The 26,170-nt window shown below is 44.1% G+C and overlaps 3 protein-coding genes across 7 annotated transcripts; all 3 read right to left on the bottom strand.

The window, feature by feature from the left end:
• Window positions 1-530: 530 nt before the first annotated feature.
• Window positions 531-16,478, bottom strand: pklr (pyruvate kinase L/R). 4 transcript variants are annotated; one of them, XM_029115779.2, is made up of 13 exons: window positions 16,396-16,444; window positions 7,900-7,932; window positions 6,848-7,012; window positions 5,941-6,032; window positions 5,665-5,796; window positions 4,784-4,970; window positions 4,172-4,445; window positions 3,440-3,590; window positions 2,712-2,864; window positions 2,377-2,543; window positions 2,204-2,270; window positions 1,320-1,434; window positions 531-1,215 (listed from the first exon to the last, which is right to left on the bottom strand). In XM_029115779.2, exons 3-13 carry the CDS (start codon window positions 6,984-6,986, stop codon window positions 1,109-1,111), a joined length of 1,584 nt encoding a protein of 527 aa, XP_028971612.1. In that variant the 5' UTR covers window positions 6,987-7,012; window positions 7,900-7,932; window positions 16,396-16,444; the 3' UTR covers window positions 531-1,108. The 4 variants fall into 4 exon arrangements, with proteins under 4 accessions (XP_028971612.1, XP_028971611.1, XP_034144900.1 ...); XM_029115778.2 differs by lacking the exon at window positions 7,900-7,932 and having other exon boundaries at window positions 16,396-16,478; XM_034289009.1 differs by lacking the exon at window positions 7,900-7,932 and having other exon boundaries at window positions 6,848-7,066; window positions 16,396-16,469.
• Window positions 16,465-22,613, bottom strand: LOC105018961 (cytochrome P450 11B, mitochondrial). 2 transcript variants are annotated; one of them, XM_029115776.2, is made up of 9 exons: window positions 22,139-22,613; window positions 21,897-22,052; window positions 20,580-20,797; window positions 18,878-19,081; window positions 18,524-18,699; window positions 18,214-18,380; window positions 18,019-18,097; window positions 17,136-17,345; window positions 16,465-16,954 (listed from the first exon to the last, which is right to left on the bottom strand). In XM_029115776.2, the coding sequence occupies exons 1-9, from the start codon at window positions 22,435-22,437 to the stop codon at window positions 16,844-16,846; spliced, it is 1,620 nt and encodes a 539-aa protein (XP_028971609.1). In that variant the 5' UTR covers window positions 22,438-22,613; the 3' UTR covers window positions 16,465-16,843. The 2 variants fall into 2 exon arrangements, with proteins under 2 accessions (XP_028971609.1, XP_019897007.1); XM_020041448.2 differs by having other exon boundaries at window positions 20,583-20,797; window positions 22,139-22,605.
• Window positions 22,614-22,873: 260 nt separating this feature from the next.
• On the bottom strand, window positions 22,874-25,399 carry LOC105018962 (complexin-3). Its single transcript, XM_010884794.3, has 3 exons — window positions 24,753-25,399; window positions 24,454-24,541; window positions 22,874-24,206 (listed from the first exon to the last, which is right to left on the bottom strand). Exons 1-3 carry the CDS (start codon window positions 24,953-24,955, stop codon window positions 23,985-23,987), a joined length of 513 nt encoding a protein of 170 aa, XP_010883096.2. The 5' UTR covers window positions 24,956-25,399; the 3' UTR covers window positions 22,874-23,984.
• Between the last annotated feature and the right edge of the window lie 771 nt (window positions 25,400-26,170).

Below are 26,170 nucleotides of genomic sequence, written 5' to 3'. Positions count from 1 at the left end.
TTTATTTAAACTGTGGCAAATGTGGGTGGATTTAGGGAGAGCGTTGGATCACATAACATACATATCGAGCCTAAACGTGCGCTATACCTAATGTAAACCATGCCCGTTGAGCTGGGTGAAATGCCGTGTTTTAAGGAAGCCCTTAATGGATTCGGTAGAAGAAATAGCTACTTCAACATTCTTGCCGAGCAAACTGTTGTTCATTGCGTTTATGTTGTAATGAAACGTCACTCGGTTGCTATGCCAATCTTTTTAGGACATGAAGGTATAGAGTTTGTTAGAGGGCAGAATTTCGACAGAACACGGTCTATAGCTTGCTAGGCGCGCCATGGTCCACATCTTGTTCAACCTTCCTTAGCAGTACAATGTCACCGGACTCCTTTTAACCCCACTGACTTCTAGCTGAAGCTGACATCCACTACAAGACCTTTGTCTTGTATCTGCCCCCCACCAGGTGTTCTACCGTTTGGGAAGTGACAGGGAAAAAATAGTACACTGTAAATGACTGTCCATAATAAATGACAACTATAATCACCAAATTAGATGCTGTTTATTATTTGTTGCTCAAACAATATTACAATTATTACAACATACAGATGGCCAACACTAAACTAGACTGAACAGAGAGGGATGGTGTTATGCTGAGATACATTACTCTGAGCTTAATTTGGAGAAAGGCAGTGCTTTTGAATAAACATACACAAACATTAACAATGCAATCTGTGATGTTAACGAAACACCACATTTCTATGATATGTTACGTGGTGGATTTGTTACATATTGTAAAAACTGAACATTAAAGTTTGTTAACATACAAAATGGATGATGTAGTATACAATTGGATGACATAGAGCTTATGAGCACCACCTCATACCGACTGCTTGAAATTATACAGAAACTCTTGACTGCGTCTTTAAGACAAAAATTAATAATCACAAAAAGAAATTATGACAACATTAAGTTAAAAATGAAAATGGAAAAATAGTGCTTCCCACATCATGAAGGAAATTGGTTATTGTTCTGATTATCCATGCAATGTAGTTAGGTTCTGCTGGTGTGTTTGTTGGGCTTTTGGGCTACTTAGTGGTGTCCAATAGGAGCAGAGTGTTCAGGGCACATGAACTGCCCTCATGATGTTAGTGTGACCAGAACCAGGGATCCAGCCGGTCACCACAATCACCATGTCACCGGTCTTGAAGAATCCCCTGACCTTCCCTGCACACACAGAAAGGGAAGTGTCAAACAGAGTAAGCTATTAAAACACCCAGGAATGATTTTACGACACACTCTCACACACACCCACACACACACACACACACCTATGTCAATGCCGAAATTGACTCTGTTGTCAACGTCGTCGGCCCACACAGGGGCAGGAAGGGGGTGAAACAGAGCAGGGAACACACCTCTCAGAAGCTGGGACTGACGTGCCACCTGGGGACAGAGAACATACGGACTCCTCTTACTAACCACCTTTACCCTGGGAGAGGTAGATCACAGACCCCATCTACCTTTACCCTGGGAGAGGAAGATCACAGACCCCATCTACCTTTACCCTGGGAGAGGAAGATCACAGACCCCATCTACCTTTACCCTGGGAGAGGTAGATCACAGACCCCATCTACCTTTACCCTGGGAGAGGTAGATCACAGACCCCATCTACCTTTACCCTGGGAGAGGAAGATCACAGACCCCATCTACCTTTACCCTGGGAGAGGAAGATCACAGACCCCATCTACCTTTACCCTGGGAGAGGTAGATCACAGACCCCATCTACCTTTACCCTGGGAGAGGTAGATCACAGACCCCATCTACCTTTACCCTGGGAGAGGTAGATCACAGACCCCATCTACCTTTACCCTGGGAGAGGAAGATCACAGACCCCATCTACCTTTACCCTGGGAGAGGTAGATCACAGCCCCCATCTACCTTTACCCTGGGAGAGGAAGATCACAGACCCCATCTACCTTTACCCTGGGAGAGGTAGATCACAGACCCCATCTACCTTTACCCTGGGAGAGGTAGATCACAGCCCCCATCTACCTTTACCCTGGGAGAGGTAGATCACAGCCCCCCCCCCCCATCTACAGGCTACCACCACAGTATTGTGTAGCCGTACCTCCAGATCACACTGTTGTCACCCCTCCATATATCCTTAAAGCTTTTAACTCGTACAGTAGGACAATATCATACAGCATCTCACCTGAGGAGTCCTTGTTACCGCGACGATGGGACAGCGTGGGCGGTACCGTGACAGGAGCTGGGCCGATCTGAGGTAAAGGGAGAGAGAGGGATGGAAAGAGAAAAAAGGGAGAGAGTTGGAGTCAGTGAGCTGTGTGTGTATGTTTGTCTGTGTGTGTGTGTGTCAGAATATACCTGCCAGTAGTAGTCAGTACTATGATGGCTCCCGCACAGCATTTGAAGGAAGACTCTACAGCTCCTATTGCAGTGACCTCAGTAGGGTCATTGGACAAAGGGGTCAGCCGACGGAGCTCCTCAAACAACTGCTGGTGGAAGATGGCTCCCTCAGCCTCCCTGCAGATCTGTAGGTATGTGACACAGACAGGAGGGGGAAGGCTTAAAGCATCAGCCGCATTTCGATTCCTTCCAAGTGTCCCACAGCCCGTATTTCTAAACCGTATCTCATGTAGTCTTTCCCATTCCTTTGAGTCTGAGGTGTGGAATGGACCTGGTGGTCTGCTCTCACTGACCGAGTGCATCATGGACACAGCCTCCACAGGGAACAGTCCTTTGGCCGTCTCTCCAGACAGCATGACACAGTCCGCTCCATCCAGCACTGCATTAGCTACGTCACTGCCCTCTGCACGCGTAGGTCTGGGGTGGGCTACCATGCTCTCCAACATCTACCACACACACACACACACAATGATATGTCACACATTCATTAGAACACATGATTTGGTAACATGAGATAGAGGGGATATTAGTGACTACACACAGGGTCTAGCCATATCAGAATGAATGAGACGGAGAGGACATGAGCTGGAGAGGAGTCTGTGTGTCTTAATTGCTGTTGTATGTGTGTCCTTTTGTAATTATCCTAGGTAACATATCCCAACTGTATGTGTGTCCTTTTGTTAATATCCTAGGTAACATATCCCAACTGTATGTGTGTCCTTTTGTTAATATCCTAGGTAACATTTCCCAACTGTATGTGTGTCCTTTTGTTAATATCCTAGGTAACATTTCCCAACTGTATGTGTGTCCTTTTGTTAATATCCTAGGTAACATATCCCAACTGTGTGTGTGGTTGTGTGTGTACACTTAGGCCTCTTATAGACAACCTGCTAGACTTTGTACTATACAACACCCTGACTGACTGTGTCTGTATAATTCTGTCTGTTACAGATAGTGTGTAAGTGGCTACATATATCTTAATGTATGTATGTGTGTGTGTGTGTATTATTTTTTTTCTGACCTGTGTGGCACAGATGACAGGCTTGCCAGCAGAGTTGCAACGTCCAATCATCATTTTCTGAGCAATGAAAACTTTCTCTGCAGGGATCTCTATACCCAGGTCGCCCCTGGCAACCATTACCCCATCACTCTCAGCCAGGATCTCTAGGAAACTGATAACAGGCAGGGAAGAGGGAAAGGAAGCGAGGGGTTGAGGTTGGGACGAATAAAGGGAGGAAGAAGAGGATGAGAAGACAAGACAAGGGAATGACGAGGGAGGGGGAGCATGATTTATTACTGCCATTGTTCACATACTGACATCCATATGGATGAGAGATATGTAACATCCTATATAGGTTTGACACATCCTCATCCATCATAGCAAACAGTAAATCCTGGCACAGAGTTATCCATCCCTCTCTGCTGTCACCGGGAAGGAGTCCTTCACCGTCATAGAGATACACTGTACCGTATCATGTTCCACTTAATCACGGATTAAGCAATACTGTAGCTATCAGAGTGGTTGTAGATCAACTCTGAAAACATGCTCTATCCAACCTGATACAGTACTGGGATCTCATCCTGACATAACCACTGTATGGATGCAGAAGGAGTCATGTCACTTACAGGACAAAGGGAAGTATGAGTGGCTGGGTTTCTATAGTAGAAGGCCAATCAAACATGTAGTTTAGAAATAAATATGAGAGTACATGCATGGATGGATGTCCATTCCTCTCTTCACCTCCACACTCACTTCTGCACTCCCTGGCGACTCTCCACCTTGCTGATCACCTTGATGTCCTTTCCGAAGGCGCCCAGGGCCCGCCGAACCTCTCGGACGTCCTTGGCACAGCGGATGAAGCTGGCAAAGACCATGTCCACTCCCTGGGCCACACCGAATTTCAGGTCCGTCTCGTCACGTTCACTCACTGCGGGCATGTCTACCAGGTCGCACCCTGGCAGGTTGACCCCCTTACGGCTGCCCAGCACACCACCACTTTCCACCAGAGCCTCCACCCAATCTGGACCTGGAGGGAGGCGAGACAGACAGCATAGAGGAGTACCATTAACAAATCATAGCACAAGAATAAGCATTGCAGTTGCTGATAGCTGGTCTAGAAAGACCTCTGGTACTGTGACGTGTTTGTGTGGGGTTAAAAGCTCTTTGTGCTGTTTATGTCCAAAGAGGCAGTTCTTTATCACACTTAAACACCATTCATTAAAGCATTAATATGTTACAGTGGTTTTTGTGACATTTATTGTAAATAAAATTTTGTGTTTCCGTGCCTTACAGTCAACACATATGCACTGCTTTTAAAATGGAATTTTGGTTTATTTATTGTTTGACAGTCCTAGTCCGTGTTACCTATCTCCATCACTTTCAGTCCAATGAGTCCATCATCAATGTAGATTCTCCCCCCCTTCTGGAGGACCTGAGGCAGACTGGGGTAGTCCACCCAGATTACCCTGCCATCTGTACTGTCCCTGTTCCCCTCATCGGTCACCACACGCACCCTGGCCCCACGCTGCAACTCCACCTCCTCTGCTGCACTCTGAACACACACCGTGAGACAGAGAGTAACACACACTGAAACAAAACCCCTGAATTTGTTCAGTGATATAACAGTATTATGAACAATAAATAAACGGGGCTTTTTTTTCTCATTATTTATACGTTTGTATTAGCAGGACTGGTGCTGTAACAGATCAGTGTTTCAAATATTCATTTTGCTCTGGTGATGAGAAATAATCTTCCTCATACTCTCGTGTTGGATTACTGACCAGTCTTTGTGAGCAGTCTAGATTACTGACCAGTCTTGACAAGCCTAAATTACTGGCCAGTCTAGATAACTGACCAGTCTAGATGACCAGCCTAAATTACTGGCCAGTCTAGATAACTGACCAGTGTAGGTTACTGACCAGTCTAGGTGACCAGTCTATTAGACTGACCGGACTAAATTACTGACCAGTCTTGGTTACCAATCTAGATAACTGACCAGTCTATTTGACCATTCTAGATGAATGACCAGTCTAGATTACTGAGCAGTCTATGTGACCAGTCGAGATTACTGACCAGTCTATGTGACCACTCTAGATGAATGACCAATCTAGATTACTGACCAGTCTATGTGACCACTCTAGATGAATGACCAGTCTAGATTACTGACCAGTCTATGTGACCAGTCTAAATATGTATAATGTAAGCCCACTGGATAGAACAGTAGTTGTGATAAAATGCAGGCTGACCCCTCGAACCAGGCCTGTGCGTATCTCGGGGCCTTTGGTGTCCAAAGCGATGGCTACTGGCCTGTAGTATAAGGGGTCAGGGGTCATTGAATCCACAGCCTCACGGATGTTCTTGATGGTCTCACCATGGTACTGAAGGAAAGGAGAAGAAATAGCTCTTACTGGACTCTTATGACGTGAATGACTGTTAGATAAGTGACCACATCAAATTGATGAGGATGGTAGGAATCACACGCGCACACACTTGCACACAAGCACGCACGCACGCACACACACCTCGTGAGAGCCATGAGAGAAGTTGAGTCGAGCAATGTTCATTCCTGCTTTCACCATCTCCTGCAATTTGGGGATGGAGCGAGACGCAGGACCTGAAAGAGAAAAAGAAAGAGTAAAAGAAAGAGTAAAAGAAAGTTGAACATATCTATTTCTCAAGCAGTCTATTAGTCAGTCAGTGCACATATCCATCAGTGCACTTTGAAACCCAAATCAGAGTCCTCAGACTCCACACAGATTACATTCAAGGGGGCCCTAAGGTGTGCCTTACCACATTTGAAAGCCAAACATCCAATATTTTTAAACATTTTGGACTGTTAATACAAACATTATTTGTCATAAGTAGTGCAGGGGGTGGGTTGATCACTGATGATCCAGGTGATTGGTTAAATAACTCACTGCTGATCTAGGTGATTGTTTATATAACTCACTGATGATCCAGGTGATTAGTTAAATAACTCACTGCTGATCTAGGTGATTGGTTATATAACTCACTGATGATCCAGGTGATTGGTTAAATAACTCACTGCTGATCTAGGTGATTGTTTATATAACTCACTGATGATCCAGGTGATTAGTTAAATAACTCACTGCTGATCTAGGTGATTGGTTATATAACTCACTGATGATCTAGGTTATTAGTTAAATAACTCACTGCTGATCTAGGTGATTGGTTATATAACTCACTGATGATCCAGGTGATTAGTTAAATAACTCACTGCTGATCTAGGTGATTGGTTATATAACTCACTGATGATCTAGGTGATTAGTTAAATAACTCACTGCTGATCTAGGTGATTGGTTATATAACTCACTGATGATCTAGGTGATTAGTTAAATAACTCACTGCTGATCTAGGTGATTAGTTATATAATTCACTGATAACTTGGTGATTGGTCATTTAACTCACCGATGGTGCAGATGATGCTGGTGTTACGGGCTGTAATTGGCTCCTGGTCGATGTCCAGCAGACACAGGTGTTCCAGGAATGTGTCGGCCATGCTGGCATCCAGCTGCTGCTTCTGAATGAAGGAGTCTGGGAGTGGCATGGCGTCCGAGTAACGCCTTATACGAGCTGAGACACACAGGCAGACATGACCTCAGGCAAGGGTCAATCTTACGAATTGCTCTGTGATTTTGTAGAGAGAAATGATCAGATAGACTTCAGATTGCTGTGTCTTAAATCCACAGCGGCATAGCTGCAGCTCTACACTGGTGGTGGAGGTCAAGGTCAAATGATTAGAGTGCTTAGGGGACTCAAGAAACGCATCAACCCATTCAAAGCATGTACAACTCGGTCCGGCTGTGCTGTAGTTGTCAACAAGTGAGAGGAGAGGGGGGAGAGGGGGGAGAGGGGGAGGAAGAGAAGTGGACGTTGGACAAGGTGAAAACTTACAGCAGAAAAACTAAATGTTCACTGAATTCACAACTTATTTCTGTGGCTTCTCACCTCCCACTCTGGGCAGGACATTCAGGGTGTATTCCACCACACCTTCACTTTTCCCCTAGAGCAAACCAGGTGAGGCAGTTCTGATACACAATGAGATTCACTTCCAGCACAGAACCAATGCTGCTGTAAGCCCGTGGTTGCTATCAGATGAACACTGAAGAGATCCACTGAACCCTGATTACTGTAATAAATATTTATGGACCAAACATAATAATACCAGCTTATTCATTAATGATTGCTCTGGTACCAGATATGTAAGCAAGCTTGTGATCCAATTCTGAAACAAAAAAATTACTGCTTGGAGAAATTATTAAAATGGCATTGACGCATCTAAATACTACATTTGGATAAATCGTTTCTCTACACTGAAGAACATCTTTAGGTTTTCAGCAAGAAACAATACAAGAAATTACCAAACATCTTGGCCGACAGACACAGTACTTTGGTGGGTCAACTAGCCCACTGGGATCAGACCAGCTCCACTATCTCAGGCTTTAATATGATGTACTTACCGAATGAGTACTTCGTTATAATATCTCCTGATGCTGAAATAAAAAAATAAAAAATAATAAATGCCTTACCTATCTGCAGGTCTGAAAAATGTAATATTGTGGACAGGTTTGTAAAATTGATCCAATTTCTGTACAGCAGCCCCTAGACTAAAATACACCTGTCTCCCTAATCCAGTGTTTTCTGATCCTGGGGACATCAAGTGGTGCACCTTTTGTTTTGTTTCAAATGAAAGAATCAGGTGTGTGAGTGATGGGGCAGCATTTGAATCAGGTGTGTGAGTGATGGGGCAGCATTTGAATCAGGTGTGTGAGTGATGGGGCAACATGTGAATCAGGTGTGTGAGTGATGGGGCAGCATTTGAATCAGGTGTGTGAGTGATGGGGCAACATGTGAATCAGGTGTGTGAGTGATGGGGCAACATTTGAATCAGGTGTGTGCGTGATGGGGCAACATTTGAATCAGGTGTGTGAGTGGTAATGCAACATTTGAATCAGGTGTGTGAGTGATGGGGCAACATTTGAATCAGGTGTGTGAGTGATGGGGCAACATTTGAATCAGGTGTGTGAGTGATGGGGCAACATTTGAATCAGGTGTGTGAGTGATGGGGCAACATTTGAATCAGGTGTGTGAGTGATGGGGCAACATTTGAATCAGGTGTGTGAGTGATGGGGCAACATTTGAATCAGGTGTGTGAGTGATGGGGCAACATTTGAATCAGGTGTGTGAGTGGTAGGGCAACATTTGAATCAGGTGTGTGAGTGATGGGGCAACATTTGAATCAGGTGTGTGAGTGATGGGGCAACATTTGAATCAGGTGTGTGAGTGGTAGGGCAACATTTGAATCAGGTGTGTGAGTGATTGGGCAACATTTTAATCAGGTGTGTGAGTGGTAGGGCAACATTTGAATCAGGTGTGTGAGTGATGGGGCAACATTTGAATCAGGTATGTGAGTGATGGGGCAACATTTGAATCAGGTGAGTGAGTGATGGGGCAACATTTGAATCAGGTGTGTGAGTGATGGGGCAACATTTGAATCAGGTGTGTGAGTGATGGGGCAACATTTGAATCAGGTATGTGAGTGATGGGGCAACATTTGAATCAGGTGAGTGAGTGATGGGGCAACATTTGAATCAGGTGTGTGAGTGATGGGGCAACATTTGAATCAGGTGAGTGAGTGATGGGGCAACATTTGAATCAGGTGTGTGAGTGATGGGGCAACATTTGAATCAGGTGTGTGAGTGATGGGGCAAAAACGTGCATCCCTCCTGGATTTGGAAACTGCCCTAATCTAACCTCCACAGAAGGCCAAGACAATGCCTTAACTGTTGCTTTTCAGTCTGGCCATCTAATCGTTTACTCATGCTGTCAGGAGACTCTGGTAATACATGGTTATAACATGAATGTCCCTGTATATAACATTTATCTGAATCCGTATTACATTACACTCCATGTAACTCACTGTAGCTGAACAGAATACTGTGTACCTTCTCAGGATATAGACTCAATTGGAATTTTGTCCAATATCATTACCAGTCATTGTCTGGACATCTAGCATTAAATACCTCCCCACGCAAATGTACCTGGGGAATGAAAGTAATGAAACAATATTGTTTATTTAAAAAATCCCCCGTTTGATGTCAAAGCAAACAAAACTCTCCCGATATTGCTGCTTGGAAATGTAAATGCCAAAAAAGCAGTTTCACCTGGCTATGACCTTTTCCAAAATATCTCTATATTCATACTCAAATCCCTTTAAACAATACTGGACTCAATAATTAACCCATTCATCTGGAGTAATAAAAAGCATATTTGTAAATCCAAAATGGAGGGAGGACTGGCAGAATCTCCTTAATGATGTATCTTTCCACTGGGCTGCCAAGATCAACATTGTCAGCTTTTGGCTTGAAGCTGATTTTGTGTTGCCCAGCTTGGCATAGAATTGAGCATGAGGATTGCCACCGATTCTCTGTTGATACTGTGATCATGATCCCTGTCAGCCTGGAGAAATCCCATTATAATCATAATCCTATTAAACACAGCGCAGTCTGTATCAGGCATCGTTTGATCTGATGAGGTAAACCTTCCCAGAAATATGTTTTTTTAGATACGTACCTACAGATTACAGACTACATTTGAAAACATCTTATTGCATTTAAAAATGACACACCTCTCTTTATTTGACAGATGCCTCCGAATGCCTTGCAGTTCAATGTTTCAACTGAGCCTCAACAATTGCCGTTTAAGCTTAATGGGAGGAGGAAGTACGCACTTCCAGGCTGGGAGGATCCAGCAGCTTGGAGACAGTGGTGTGAGTGGGAGTTCCTTTTTGTTGTGTGTGTGTGTGTGTGTCCAATAAAACTGATTTGAACAGATCCATTTATTAGAATGCATTAACTTCAAATCTGCATGGTTCTCTGACTGAGCTTTGTTAAAGGGGCACTTGGACCTGGGAGGACGTTATGTGATGTATGGACTGAGAGATTTCTAGGGCACTTAGATTTGTTTTGCACACAGTTGGCCAGAATTAGCAAGGAATGTTTTTCCCAAACACCAAAACGCCACAGCATTACGTCGCATGATTGGAAAGCGAGCTCTAAAAAATAACTGTACTATTTTTTATTTTTTTCATTTCAGTAGTCCTTGATTGATAAAGCCATTGGATTTCTTTCAGCAATGTTCCTATCAGCAGAAATACTGATTAAGTACAAGGTTCCATCATTTTCCATCTATAGTACTACAACTCTGAGGACATGACTTCCTTTTTCTCTCCCCTCCACTCTGCAGGTTTTCTAACCCGGTTGACAGGATACTAGCTAACTTCACAATAAGCAACACAATGTTTTGTTCTCATGATTTGAAGGACTGATTTTGGAAGTAAATTACCTGGTGATATTGAACCATACATGTTTAAACAGGAGAAGGCAACAGGTTTGAAAGACAGTGCTAGGTTGGATATTATTTTCTTGCCTGGTAAAACATGTTCATGTATGTACTGAAGAATGTATTTACTAATCGCGTTAAGACAACAACAATTGAACAAGACCAAAGGGTCAAATGAGTTAAGTTAATTCTATTGATTTGTGCCTTGCTTCTTGCTATATAAACAATATCTGTGTGAATTTACAGCTTTTTTTGTCTTGGTTAAGAAGCAAGATATTGTGATTTGTCACTGTAACATATAAAGCCTACTATTTAGCTACCATTGTAAAAACTGCAATTTATTTGAGCCTTTCCTGTGGGAATTAACAATTGGGATCTGTGACCAGCATTCTAATGTCAATCAATGTATTTATAAAGCCCTTTTTGCAACAGCAGTTGTCACAAAGTGCTTTACAGAGACACCCGGCCTTAAACCCCAAGGAGCAAACAACAGTAGTGTTGGATTTCAGTGGATAGGAAAAACTCCCTAAGAAGGCTGAATTTTAGAAAGAAACCTAGAGAGGACCCAGGCTCAGAGGGGTGACCAGTCCTCTTCTGGCTGTGCCGGGTGAGATATTAAGAGTCCAATTAGAATAATAAATACATTTCTCTGGGCTAAATCTGAGTCTATTTGATTCTAGACTAGGTCAAAAGTATGACCAGGTGGACAAGGACAGGGACAGCAACGGGACCCCCAAACCAGGTACTCCACAGGTGTGGACCAGGACCTCATCTCCTCCTAAAATTTAAAACTGGAGGAGACTGAGAAAAGTTAGAAAGTGCATTCCTCATATCCCCCAGCACAATAATATAGCAGCGTAACACCTTGGAACTGAGACGGGGGGGTCCGTATGATAATTTATGATATATAAACAAACATGAATGCAGTTGCTTAGCTGTTATTTGAGCTACTGTCTGAACATTTAGTACTACAAATGTTGACGTCCTTCATAGAACAACCAGATTTAGCGGAAGTTGAGAATGTATGAATTCTTAGATATATCGACTGGTAAATGTGTATTAATGTTTCTGTTTTTGCCAATTGTAGCGGGATATAATGTGGAGGTAAAACCTAGTCTTTTTAGATACGGCTAGTTAAATCACCAATTGACTTGGATCTTGCTTATCTACTGGAAAATGGCTACTCTGTTTAAACATGGTAACTTTACTGTTTTTCTGGCAACATACTGTGGCATCCTTCATTGAATGACCATATTAAGTGGAACATTTTTACTTAAAATACTTCAATCATCTCTTTCTGTTGTCTTTTGTTTACTAAGTTACATTTTCATTATTTGTATGGTGTTCTTTTCATCACTGACCATTGCCAATAACTAATTCATTGATTTGATACACTTACAACTAAAATGCATAGTTGGTTTCACCAAGCTCTTTTAGAATGTGTGTACTTACTGTACAGTAAGTCAGTCTGGTATTTTACACAAGCAAAATAAATGCAAATGTGGTGTTTTCCATTGAAATCTGTTATAGTTACTTCTGCATTAATGTCTGTGGCACCAACCAAACAAAACCAAACTTTTCTGCGTCTGTTTGTAATGCCTACATCACATGGGCATGATCAACGTAGGTGTTTTAAAAGAACTACTGCTTTTAAAAGTGTATTTTCTGTCCTATAAGTATTATCCTATTCTCCGATCGCAGTTGTGAAAGGGAGGCCATATCTACTGTACATTCGCTATGAATTGTGGAACTTACAGTATCTTTTGCTTTTATGATACAGGTTTGTCATTTGCAAACAGTAGTGATTAGTATATTAAGGAACTGTGCTATGGTGAAAAGCCCCTTTAAAATGTATGGACTTTGTGCATGTCAATCTGGATTAGAGTGTCTGCTAAATGCGTCAAATGTAAAATGTAAATGAATGAAGAAGAGAAGGTCAAGGTGCCCCCTGATGGCAAATAAGAAAAAAGAGGAGTAAGAAAGAGCTGGTCCTGCCCTGACAAAGAGAGAGAGAAAGAGAGAGAGAGAGAGAAAGAAAGGGGGGGTTAGAATGAGGGGAGGGATGGGGGAGGGAGGGACAGAGGGAGGTAGACATCTTGTTGAAATCTGTGATGTGTTCGTCTGTATGCATGTATACGTGGCTTCCTGTGGGACGTCTCGCCATGGGTGATCTCTTACTCCATTCCCCTCTATCACCCTCTCTCTGTCTCTCCCTCTCTCTCTCTCTCTCTCTCTCTCTATCCCTCTCTCTGTCTCCACCTGTCTCTCTCTCTGTCTCTCCCTGTCTCTCTCTCTCTCTCTCTCTCTCTCTCTCTCTCTCTCTATCCCTCTCTCTGTCTCTCCCTGTCTCTCTCTCTATCCCTCTCTCTGTCTCTCCCTGTCTCTCTCTCTCTCTCTCTATCCCTCTCTCTATCTCTCCCTGACTCTCTCTTTCTCTATCCCTCTCTCTCTATCCCTCTCTCTGTCCCTCCCTGTCTCTCTCTCTCTATCCCTCTCTCTGTCCCTCCCTGTCTCTCTCTCTCTATCCCTCTCTCTGTCCCTCCCTGTCTCTCTCTCTCTCTCTCTATCCCTCTCTCTCTCTCTCTATCCCTCTCTCTGTCTCTCCCTGTCTCTCTCTCTCTCTCTCTATCCCTCTCTCTGTCTCTCCCTGTCTCTCTCTCTCTCTCTCTATCCCTCTCTCTGTCTCTCCCTGTCTCTCTCTCCGTCTCCTTCTTTCTGTGACCCAATTCCTATGCCCTGCTGCATACGTTATTGAGTTTCCCACAGAGATCTTCCTCTGACACGTCTCACAAATACATTTACCGACATCCTCTCACACAACATAAACTGATTTAAACTGGTCCCCGACCAAACAGTGCACACGGACTCCCGCCTGGCGGACTGTGGGATTGAGTGAGGAGACACTGACTGGGTTCTATTTTCAGATCGATGCATACTTTCCACTGGCAATGTAAGGACAGCCATGGTTGGCTGTGTGCACGTTCACGGGCAGTCAATGAACCTCGGGTTATCTCGACCAACCCTGACTGTGCTCTGGATAAACTCCAGACAATCCAATTATACTGCCTATCTCCAGTATACAGCCAACATCTAACCCACCAAAAGCACACCCTAAACACATATTATAGCATGATACGATGCTGCCTGAAGGACGATAAGCTTGAGAATTGCATGTTCTGTATGGGACAGAAAATTGTCTTTGAGTCAGTGATTTCTATGAGTCATACTACCTTGGAATGAAAGGAGAATAGATGTACTTTCCACAATCACTGTTGAAAATTCAGTTTCTCCTCATCTGGAGTTAGGTCTGAAAGAGGTCACTGTAGCAACTACAGTAGTTGTGTTAGTTTAAGGTAATTCACTAATAGGACTTTAATATTACCTGTACCAAAATGGAGAAGTTAAAAGGTAAAAACTCAGCTTTCTACTAATTCTATACAGTACTTACCTCCCATCTTGACCTTTTAAATTCCAACAGTAGCTTTTCAATTCCAGGAGTACTTTCCTATTCTGCCTCTCTTTCTGTCCACTCCTTTTGTCAGACCAAAATAGCCCTCACTAATGTTGGCTTTCAGACTTATATTAAATCAGGGAAAATGTTTTTCATCTCCTTCTCATATGTTTCTGTCATTCCCTTCTCTTCCTGTTGGCATGTCTGTCCTTTGGTCTTTTTTCTTAGTCATTGGCCTCTGTACTTTCACAATGTATCTCCTGTCCAGCTCCTCTCTCAACCCCCTCACTGTATACACCAACCATTCACAGTGTTCAGTGTCTCCTCTCCACCTCCTCCCTTCACCCCCTCACTATATACACCAGCCATTCACAGTGTTCAGGGTCTCCTCTCCACCTCCTCTCTCCACCCCCTCACCATATACACCAGCCATTCACAGTGTTCAGGGTCTCCTCTCCACCTCCTCTCTCCACCCCCTCACCATATACACCAGCCATTCACAGTGTTCAGTGTCTCCTCTCCACCTCCTCCCTTCACCCCCTCACCATATAAACCAACCATTCACAGTGTTCAGGGTCTCCTCTCCACCTCCTCCCTTCACCCCCTCACCATATAAACCAACCATTCACAGTGTTCAGGGTCTTCCTCTCCACCTCCTCCCTTCACCCCCTCACCATATAAACCAACCATTCACAGTGTTCAGGGTCTCCTCTCCACCTCCTCCCTTCACCCCCTCACCATATAAACCAACCATTCACAGTGTTCAGGGTCTCCTCTCCACCTCCTCCCTTCACCCCCTCACCATATAAACCAACCATTCACAGTGTTCAGTGTCACAAAGGTTCAGTGGATGCTCATCAACTAGACGTAATGACCTTTTCACAACAACAGTTATTTTCTTTTTGTCTAGGGTTAGGTTGAGGTTAAGGTCAACCTTATTTTTGTCCTCAGCATCTTCTATAAATGAATGAAATTGAAGACGTCATGAGGACTGTGGATGCAGGTCTATTTTACCTACTGGCCCCTTTCAGCGGTCCCCTTTTGATCTGTAAGAGGAGTCATTATGTGACTCTAGCCTGTCACAGTTCCTGGTGACAGGGCACGGTTTGTGAAAAGTGATCTGATTAGGTGTAGGCCATAGCGTACGATTGAATGTATAGAATAAGAACAAATAGAACAGCCTATCATTGAAGTGGACAGGGATGCCCTCTCCTTTCATTATATTTCTATACATTTAATCGTATAGATGTACCGACATCTAATCAGATAACTTATGAAAAATTGGTCTGGCTAGATCATAAAGACATTGGGTGAACTGAGCAGACTATCCACTCATGGACATTACGTGTCTTGATGTGTACTGAATGTGAAGTGATTAGGACCAGCCTGGAAGCTTGTTGAAAACCAACAGGGGTAGAAAGCAAGAGAAATGTGCTCCTTTGTCAAGTTCTGCACGCATGCATGAACATTACCACACGCACTGCAGAGAGAGGCCAACAGAGAGTGTCAATCAGTAGCCAGAACACAAACAGACCTTTGTACTGGAGTTGATTGAGGAGCAGTTACACTGTGAAGCCCACTTCACTAAACTCTATTCACAGCTATATTCAGCACACACTTAATGTGAAATAACATCCTGTCAAATCACATAACAGTGGAGAACATTTATACAACACACCCTATTTCATCAAGCACTACACCTATATGTCAGGAATTAATTTAGGACTGGCTTTATGTTTTATAGTATGTCAATGCCTTGTTAAAGTCTTAAGATCATAATTGAAGAGATTGTCATGAAATGTATCTTAACTTTTTTGCTTTGCACAATTTAGTTCAACACCTGCAACAGTAAACAGACAATTTTAATATTTTAATCCAATGTTTGGTGATGGGTGTGTCACAGAATTTGACATAACCAAACTGCTTTAAAAAGGTAAAACCTCTGTATGCAGTCCTCAACTATGTCAACAAAATATGTCATCATGCCCTTTGAAGAAAATAAATTGCGGAAATTGCATTCAGTTCTGTAAACTTGGCAGAAATCAGTTGCTCTATGAATCGTTGCAGTGATTCTGCTAATCATTGAAACTGACTCATTTTTGGAAGCACTGAACTCCAATACGCTGTTGTAATCATATATTTCCTAAAAATAAAAAAGATTTACCTTTAGACGAAAAACCTCCAAGTTTGTGAGGTTCGGGAGCCAGTAATGAATGAAGACGCGCACTCGTGCTGAGGTTCACTAAATGATACTTTCATTCAGTTTACGATAGATTATTTCACGTAACTTGGTTGGGTTTTACCGCCATCTTGTGTACACCACTGACTATCATTGGTAGGCTTCTCTCAAAGGCTCATCTACTGTTTAGTGTGTCCCCCTTGTTTGGGGCTTCCCACATTGAAAATTGACATTTGGGAGAGAAATTCATGTCTACTGAAATGTATCCAGCTGCAGCAAAACAAAAGGACATAATGGAAAAAAAAAGCTAAACATTCATTGACATTTCCACGTGTTCCTCATTGTGAGGGTTTTGGTGAGTTGACTGACGGTTGCCAAATGGCTGATCATGTCATTTATTTGCGTGATTCTCATTAATGAGTTGATGGGTGTGTCAGAGCGTGCTGAATGTGATGCTTGGTGGGGTTTCAGGCTGAAGGATGAGCGTGTATTTAGTGTCGAGCTCCTCTGAAGATGACACACTGAGACGGAAACTTAAAAGGATCTAGAAAGAGAGAGAGAGAGAACATTTTGGGGGCGATCGTTATAATATTTTGATCTGCTACAGTGACTCAACTTCTCCAGACTTTTCTTTCTCACTTTGTATCATTCCTCACTCCATTGTCAAATGTAAACGTTTATTTCTTTTCCGCTATCCTGTCAGAGATACTTCCCTCTTTACTCACATGCATCAGTAGCAACTGCATCTCGTTCTCTGCAATCCTCCTGCCAACACACTGCCTGGCACCAAAACCAAACGCCAGGGAGCGGAACCCTCCCCCTCTGCCCCCATTTCCAGATTCCTGAGCCCCCCAGCGACCGGGGTCAAAACGTTCCGGATCCTGAAACACATCTTGACTCCTCCCTAGAGGATACAGACACGCCTGGACACACGTCTGAAAGAGAAACAGAAAGACAGCCAAGGGGAGAAAAAGATCAGTGTCAGTGCTAAATGCCTCAGGTAGGTAGTTATGCATGCAGACAAGGAGATTAGTGTGTGCGTGTGTGTTTGTGTGCGTATTCATGTAGGTGTGTATGTGCCTGTGTGACCATGTGTCAAGCCCTAATTCGGAGGAGGGTTTAGTCTTTGGGGTTGGGTTAAGGGTGAAAGTTACAACAGGGGGTTAGGAGATAGGGATAGACATAGACAAGTTAAAGGTTAGGTGTTTGGGGTTAATTTAGATTAATTGCAATCATTTGTTTTGGCATGAAGAGAGGTCAGAAAAGTGCTCACATGAAAAAAAGAATTAGCAGTTTTATTAAAGCGTAACAACCTGAATAAATCCACTTTCACTATAAAAAGCGTTAATTGAAGTGGCATGGCAGAGATAAAACACCCAGTGATGCTTTACAGCTCTGAGACCTTTGTCAGGGAGCACAACACACACCACAGACAGATGAGTCATACCCTACGAGATCCGGAGCCAGCTAGCTTTCTGTTCTACCTCGTCATTTATTGTGAGGAGAAGGAGAACAAACAATTTTGTTTAACCCAGGAGGTGGTATTAACCTAAATTGTGGGTTTGGTGTGCATGTGTTTGTGTGTGTTCGGAAAGAGACTGATCTCACCCCAGCAGGTATATGGTAATTCTGGATGACGATGTCTCTGACTGGATATCTCTGGACAGTGATTCCCACTGGATATAACCTTTAAGACAGATGGACACGTACCGCATTGATTCACCACATTGATTCACCGCGTTGATTCACCGTGTTGATTCATTGCATTGATTCACTCCATCATTACCATAACATGAGGCATACCTGAGGGTCTCCTTGACAAGCCCCTTCAGTAGTGGCGCCCCTTGTAGGGCTTTGTGAGGGTCACCGCCTGCCCTGGCCCACGCCGCCTGCACTTGACCTCTGACATGCTCCTGCACTGCCGGGTTACGACCCAGCTCGTAAAGGGCAAACTGTAGGGGCACCGCCGTCTGAAGACACACCCACACTAATGTCATCTTTAAACACATAAGCGGTGTAACGAACATGCATTCTGTACCCGCACGAAACAGACACACACAAACACACACACAGTCAGAGATTTGGATACACACAAACCCACACATGCACTCACTGTGTCAACTCCCCCAGCCATGAGTTCAGTGATGTTGGCTCTGATGAGCTCCAGAGACAACTGTCCTTTATCCATCAGCTGGCCCAGGACCCCAGTGAACACCCCCTCCTCACCACCCACTCCTCTAGACTGGCTGCTGAGAAGACGCTGGCAGCCTCTCTGGATTCTGGTCTCGGCTGGGGGGTTGAGAGGCGAGGAGAGGGATGAGTTCAACAGGTAGCAGAGGGATGAATCCAACGGATGGGAGAGGGGTAGAGAGAAGACATTATGTCAACAACATCATCAAAATATAGGGATGACTTTGTATATTTTATTACATCCTTTTTGGGATGATCGTTTTTGTGTCCACCTCACCGTGGCTGAAGATATGATCCCAAGCATTGGCGTGTTCCTTCCAGAGGGGGGCTCCCACGCGCCACAGCAGGCGGGGGGGCAGGTACAGGAGAGGGAGTGTGGTGGCCAACATTCTCTCTACTGCGAAGATGAACTTCTGGGACTCCTGGGAGGGAGAGGAGGTGAAGAGGCCAATACGCTCCCCATACAAGACGTGACAACTGGCTGGAGAAAGAGAATGGGAGAGAGAGTGAGTGTGAGAGGGACACGGGGGAAAGAGAACGTGAAGACTGAGATTCCCCAGCCCTAATCCTCCTGCATGATTGGACTCATATCTGCTGTAAACAGACAGACAGGCGACTGACTGACAGTACCTAAGAGTCACGTCAGTAGAAGGGATCGAATTTCCTTTCATCTAGTCCCTCAGACTAGCACCTGGCCCTGTCTAACTGCCATGAAATGATGGGATGCTAAGAGCGTCATCATGTTTTTTGGGGTCTTACTGCAATGGCGCTTTAACTCCCTGGGCATAGTGAGCTAAGTGTAGAGAAAGCCCTTGGAAACCTTAAAAGATTATCCCCCTACAAATACATGCACGCACACACACACGCACATTTACACACACACACACACACACACATAAGCTAATGTGCCACATTCCAGACAGACACATCAAAGCTGTTCTTCAAAGAGCCAGACTGTGGTGAGAGAATGCAGACTTTCCACATTAACTCTAACATGGTACAGATACAGATATGTACTTCAAGCATTTATATTTAAATGTATGTTTACTCTTATTTCCTAATGTGCCCTAAAGGAATATAGGAAACCAATCACTGGTGAATGAAGTATTTTGAAGTGATTGAGTGAATGACAAAGAGAGAGAGAGAGAGAGAGAGAGAGAGGGAGAGAGGCGGGGTGAGACAGAGTTCCTCTCTGGGCAAGGTCTTGTTCTATGTTATTATTGACTACATTGATCTGAGCAACAGTTAAGAGGAAAGATTCTGTCAGAAACAGTATCAATCTGGAAGACAACCCACTGTACAGACCTTACAGGGAGATCGGGTCTTGGCTTTTATACTGTATAACATGTTTAAGTAAAGCTCTGTCAGTCCAAAATACAATCACAGCCCAGACACTCACCTACACCAACACTCATCCACCCCAAACCACAACCACACCAAACTGCATCCACACCAACACAAATCCCCCCCAAACCACATCCACACCAACACACATCCATTCCAACACACATCCACACCAACAGACATCCACACCAAACCACATCCACACCAGCACACATCCACCCCAAACCACATCCACACCAACACACATCCAAACCACATCTACACCAACACACATCCAATCCAAAACACATCCACACCAACACACATCCAATCCAAAACACATCCACACCAACACACATCCAATCCAAAACACATCCACACCAAATCGCATCCACATCAATACATATCTAATCCCAAACACAGCCACACCAACACACATCCACACCAAACCGCATCCACATCAACACACATCCAATCCAAACCACATCCATACCAACACACATCGAGACCAACACACATAAATACCAAATGACATCAAGACTAACACACATCCACACCAACACAGATCCACGCCAAACCACATCCACAACAAATCCCATCCAAACCAACATGTCAAATTACGATATATGGAAATGGATAATATAAAAGAATACAACCACCTTCCAGGGCGAAGCGAAAGAGGTAAGGGCTGGGATCGATTGTCAGGCTGCGCCTCCCTTCCTGCCCTTGTCCCTCCTTCTCCACCCGGGTCCCCACCAGATGACAGAAATCCCTTGCCACCTCGTCTAGGAGTGGCAAGAAGCAATGCACTGCAGAAGTCATCATCACCTCCTTATTGAGCAGGAGACGGTCGGCACGCCACTCAGCCCCATTCCTGTTTGGTGGTTGATGAGGGGTTTGACCACAGTCAAATAACACAGTTACATGATCAAACATTCACCTCTGAACAAAGGGATAAACATATTAAGGCATCAGTCTGTACATTTTCAGATTTTGGGGTATTTTGCATCTATACTGCTCAAAAATATTATCCCCAAATAAATGCAGAGCCCCAAAAAAGTGGGGATGCTGCATAAAATGTAAATAAAAACAGAATGCAATTATGTGCAAATCCTTATTCCTATATTTAATATAAAATAGCACAAAGGCAACATAACAAATGTTGAAACTGAGTAATGTTATTGTTTTTGGAGAAAAAAAAATCCCATTTTGAATAAACACCCAGACTCAGTTTTACACTTCACCTCAGTCCATCTTAAATGAGCTCAGACCCAGAGGTGGCGGCGGCGGTTCTGGATCTTGTTTATATATGGTGTCTTCCTTGCATGGTAGAGATTTAACTTGCATTTGTGGATGCAGTGATATACTGTGTTCATAGACAATGGTTTTCAGAAGTGTTCTTGAGCCCATGCTGTGATTTCACTACAGAATTGTGTCTGTTTTTAATGCAGTGCCACCCGAGGGCCCGAAGATCACAGTCATCCAATATTGGTTTTTGGCCTTTTCCCTTGCAAACAAAGATTTCTCCGGATTCTCTGAATCTTTTAATGATATTATGCACCGTAGATGAGATTCCCAAACTCCTCTGCAATTGTATGTTGAGAAACATTATATGTAAATTGTGGCACTATTTGCCCACTCAGTCTTTCAAAGTGGTGAACCCCTCCCAAACCTCACTTCTGACAGACCAATCCTTTCTGGAATGATCTTTTAATACCCAATCCTTTTACTGACCTGTTGCCAATTGACCTAATTAGTTGTGAGATGCTCCACCAGGTGAAGGTTTTTAGCATTACACCACCTGTCCCAACGTTTTTTGAAACTTTGCACGAGTAGTTTCAACTAGTAAACTTCCTGTCCGATAAAGGGGGGGAACTATTAGAGGGTGGCGCCTGGCCTTAAATCCTGTACATTTTCCAGTATATTGACAGTCTCTATGGTCACTCGGCACACACACACAGACCGCTACGTACTTGAGAAAGACCCCCTTGCTGTGCTGCCGGATCTCTCTGTGTGTAGCCCATGGCTGGAGGGTCATGCGACGTGGGTGAAGGCCCTCGGAGTGGAACAGTTCACTGATGTCACAAGGCAGCAGGATGTTGACTGTGCTCTGGGTTCCCAGATGCTCCCTGGGAATACACCCAATACATCATAGAAACATGTCTGACAGCACAGGCCCACTATCACACACACACACACACACACACACACACACCTGTAAATAGGTCCAAGGGTGTTGAAAGTCTTCTCCATGTGTTTGTGTAACACTTTGAACTGGTCATCTCTCCAGAATTTCACCAGGTTCATCCAGCCATTTCTTCCTGTGTGGGGAATCTCTTCAAATCCCCTGGTGCCCCTCTGACCCCGGAGTGGATCCCTCTTCCTCCTCGGGTCGCCCTCCGTCCTCGTCGGACACACACACATCCTCCTGCGAGCCCTCACAGAGAGCGTTGGAAGCACAGACACACACATCCCCCTGTTGTACGAGAACAGGCGCAGCGAAACCCTCCACATGGTTTGAGTTGACACTCTCAGGTCCTCAGCAGTCTGTACAACCAAAATAGTTGCTCCTTCCCTCCTTCTCTCCCTCTCCTCTATGTCCTCCAGCTCTCAAAGAGATGATACAGATGATGAGTTATGTCCCAGAAGCCCAGAGTTCAAGAGAAACACAACACAGCCCAAATGTCAGGCTGGCGTAGGATAAAAAAACACACGCGCGCAAACAAACAGACACACGCAGTGATACATTCAATGTCACAAACAATTAAATGCTGTGATTTCATATGCAGTACAATTCTGATCTTAATTTTTCAAATTTTTTACCATTCAGATCAGCTCTGATAAAGACCTGGTGGTGTTAGTCAAAAGACCAATTTGTGAAAATATGGGAGAATTGGATACACAGCCACAGAAACCTACCAAGCCGGCCTTCATTAAACGATTGAACACATTGACTTAAACTGTTTATTAAGAGGTTCGTACATCAGTCAGGTTGCTGCAACTTCTCTCCAGTATGTTGACAATAAGATAATTACAAAAAAAGAAAATAATTTGGCTTATAAACGTGACCAATTAGAACAAATGTTTACAAAAATGTAACAAGGGAGGATGAAGTGCTGAGAGGATGATCACTGCATAGTTTTTCACAAGACTACCAATGTTTAATGGAAGTGACATCACGGCGACTTTGAGAATATATACTTTGTATCAGCTTTGCCACTTAACGAACACATTAAATTTTTAAAAGGGTTAAAGAACTGTATCCATAATTCCAGAGCACAGTACGAAGGAGCTTGACAGCCCAGAGGCAATTTTAAGCCATTTTGCTCTGCATACAATGATTCCCATTGTTGGAGACGATATATTCATTTTGGTTATGATTATATCCAGAATCTCTGGGGAATAAATTGGGAACAAGGCATTATAAGCTGATGTTAACATGACCTAATACTGGGTTGAATGTTCTAAAACAGGTCCAACCCAGTTTCATCAAGTAAGTTAGTGAGTTGTCAAGTATTCCAGTTCTATGCAAATAGTAACAGTGACTGTGTTATCCAATGGCGAGGGACATAAGTGATGATGTCACTTAAGATGTAAATTCTCCTAAGTTATCTTCACAGACCGGAGACAGAAAAAGTGACAGAAACAGAGGGAGACAATGACAGACAAAAACAGAGATAGAATCCGAAGTGGACACAATCAAACAAACAGAAAGACAGACAGAGAGAGGCAGATACAGGTGAGAGGGATAAAACGAAGAGAGGGTATGAGATGAGATGTATCAAGATAGAGGTGTAACTGTGACAGACAGTGCAGCAGCTACTGTACAGTTCACAGAAATAACGGTCAAACGGTGAGACACAAGAACACCACTGGACAAAGACTGAGGAAAAACATACAAAGAGAGGAGGAAAAGAAGGGCCACATAGTTGTCTGAGGGAGCAGTAGTCCTTGATGCTGTTGACGTGGGGTTAAAATGTCATGTTGTTTTTACATCATACCAGCACGTTAAATGTTTTTAGCCTGTTGCGTGTTCATTCCGCGTGGCATGTCCTCATTGATCACATGATTTTGCAGGGCTCTCCATTGGCTGACCCTGGAATAGATGACTTGCTCTGAGTGTGTCTAAGCAGCCCTTTGTTGAAGCTCAGGCCTTGGAAGGCGTTCAGCAGGATGTGGCCATCGTCCTTGGCCGGGGTCTCTGGATGAATCATTTCAGTCAACTCACGTGGGAGCGCCACTTTCCCCCCAACCGTACTCAGGTGGATGGTGTCCTTGGAGCTCTGAAAGGGTCGGAAAGGGAATGTTAGATTGACAAAGAAATTCAGAAAATACTGATGAAATATACTCATGGAATGTTTCACTTCTTTTGCGTTACAGCCATGAAACACCAAAAGTAACAAACACTGTGAGTTTCAGAACTGTGATGATGTCGTGCCATTTTGTGAAGCAGCGCTCTGTAGGGATGTATGGACATGGGGCGAGTTAGAGGGCAAAGGTTTATTTGGTCTGCCAATGTCACACACTAACCATGGACAGCTGATACTTCTTCCGGAAGTGAGTTCTCATGGCAGATCTCTCTGCATTTTTCTGAGCCTTCAGGGCTTCCCTCAACTTCCTGGAGTCAACACAACAACCACATTGCACACAGTAGGAAAGTACAGACACACTCAGTGCTGAACTGCTCTCAAACCCATCACAATCAATCCCCATTTTCATAGTCAGAACATAGTCCTTTTAGTAGACTGGTTGATTATCATCTTATTGACCAAATGAGTCAGGTTTCATCGTGTTTCACAAATATTTTCCTATTTTTTGTGGTCACTCACCTTTCTTTCTCAAGGTCAGCTTGGTATGAACGTATGACAGGAGGGCCTTTGGAGTGCCCCGTCCCTGACGGTGGGCTCCTTACTCCCCCTGCACCCCTCTTTGCTCGGTGTACGACCCACACCTCTTCCTCTTTCACCCCAGTCACACAGCTGGACAGCGTCTTAATGGGCAACGCCAGAGTCTTCTTCACCACTGTATCCATGCCTCAGGGTGTGTGCGATATGTGAGGAAGTCCAGAACTGTATTGTGTGTGTAGGGGTCTCCCACGTGTTCCTCCTGGATGTCGGCTGGCTGGGACACTCCCTGATTTAAAGACAGCCAGCGTAGTCACAGACAATGACTCATGGCCTGAGTCCCTGCAAGGACAAGGACAGAGACAGTCCAACCTCCCACATAGACAGCAGCCAGGAACACACGCATCAAGCCAGTCCAGTTCCGTACCGAGACATCTACAATAGACTGAAGCCTTGAACTCTCATAACATTCTCAGTGTTTCAGAAAGACGACATAAAACCAACAATATTCCAGTTCCACGAATCCAGTCAACTGAAGGCAACAAGAAGTGCAACCCCGGAAACTAAGTCATTGTTGCTCTCCTTCCCTGCGTTCCTCCGCTCTTCTTGCACTGTGCAGACAACAGCTTCCAGACGACCTACTGGTCAAGGTTTTAACCCCCCTCCCCCCAACCCCTATATCAGTCACCCTTTACTATAACCTGCTGTATCTCATTGAGATGACCTCTTTATGGAATTAACCAGGGGAATCTTGTTAGGGCCAGCAGGGAGTAAATCACATGGATCACGTGAGCGACAAGAAGACCTTGAGATGCCCATGTCCTGTTTGGCCTCTCTCTTATGAGTCAGTGGGTCATGTGGCACAGATAAATAAAGTAATGACACAGGGTGTCATTACTTTCCTGTCAGAAGCAATGTGTTACTATTCTGTGCACCTGCTAACTCAGAGCATGTAGAGTTTACACTGTAGACGTTTTACTTTAACAGTAGAAGCCCAGGCATGGTGTCTGATCATGCCAACGGACATTGGATCAGGGTAATTGTGATCACGATGTTGGTGGAGGTTTGAGGCAGACAGGGCGGATGGAAGGGCAGTGAGTTCAGTAGGTAATGAGATATGGAGGATGGACGGGAAAAGAGAGGCAGATGGAGAGAACAAGACAGGAGACAGATGGGGGGGGTGGAGTCAGTGAGAATGAGAAAGGAGCGTTAAGATGCAGCGGTGTGGAAAAAGCACGGTCTGGTTAGAATGTAAATAAAGACATGCTCAGATTCTGTAAATGACACAAGACACAAACCCAACACCACCCTTCGCACACACACACACATCATATGCAGACATGCACATATGGATATCAGAGTGTGTGTATGTGTGTACATGTGCAAGCGTCTATTGTTGTGAG

This window comes from Esox lucius, chromosome 20, assembly GCF_011004845.1.
Source record: "Esox lucius isolate fEsoLuc1 chromosome 20, fEsoLuc1.pri, whole genome shotgun sequence".
NCBI lineage: Eukaryota > Metazoa > Chordata > Actinopteri > Esociformes > Esocidae > Esox > Esox lucius.
The sequence above is the reverse complement of the archived record's forward strand: the minus strand, read 5'-3'. Positions and strand labels throughout refer to the sequence as shown.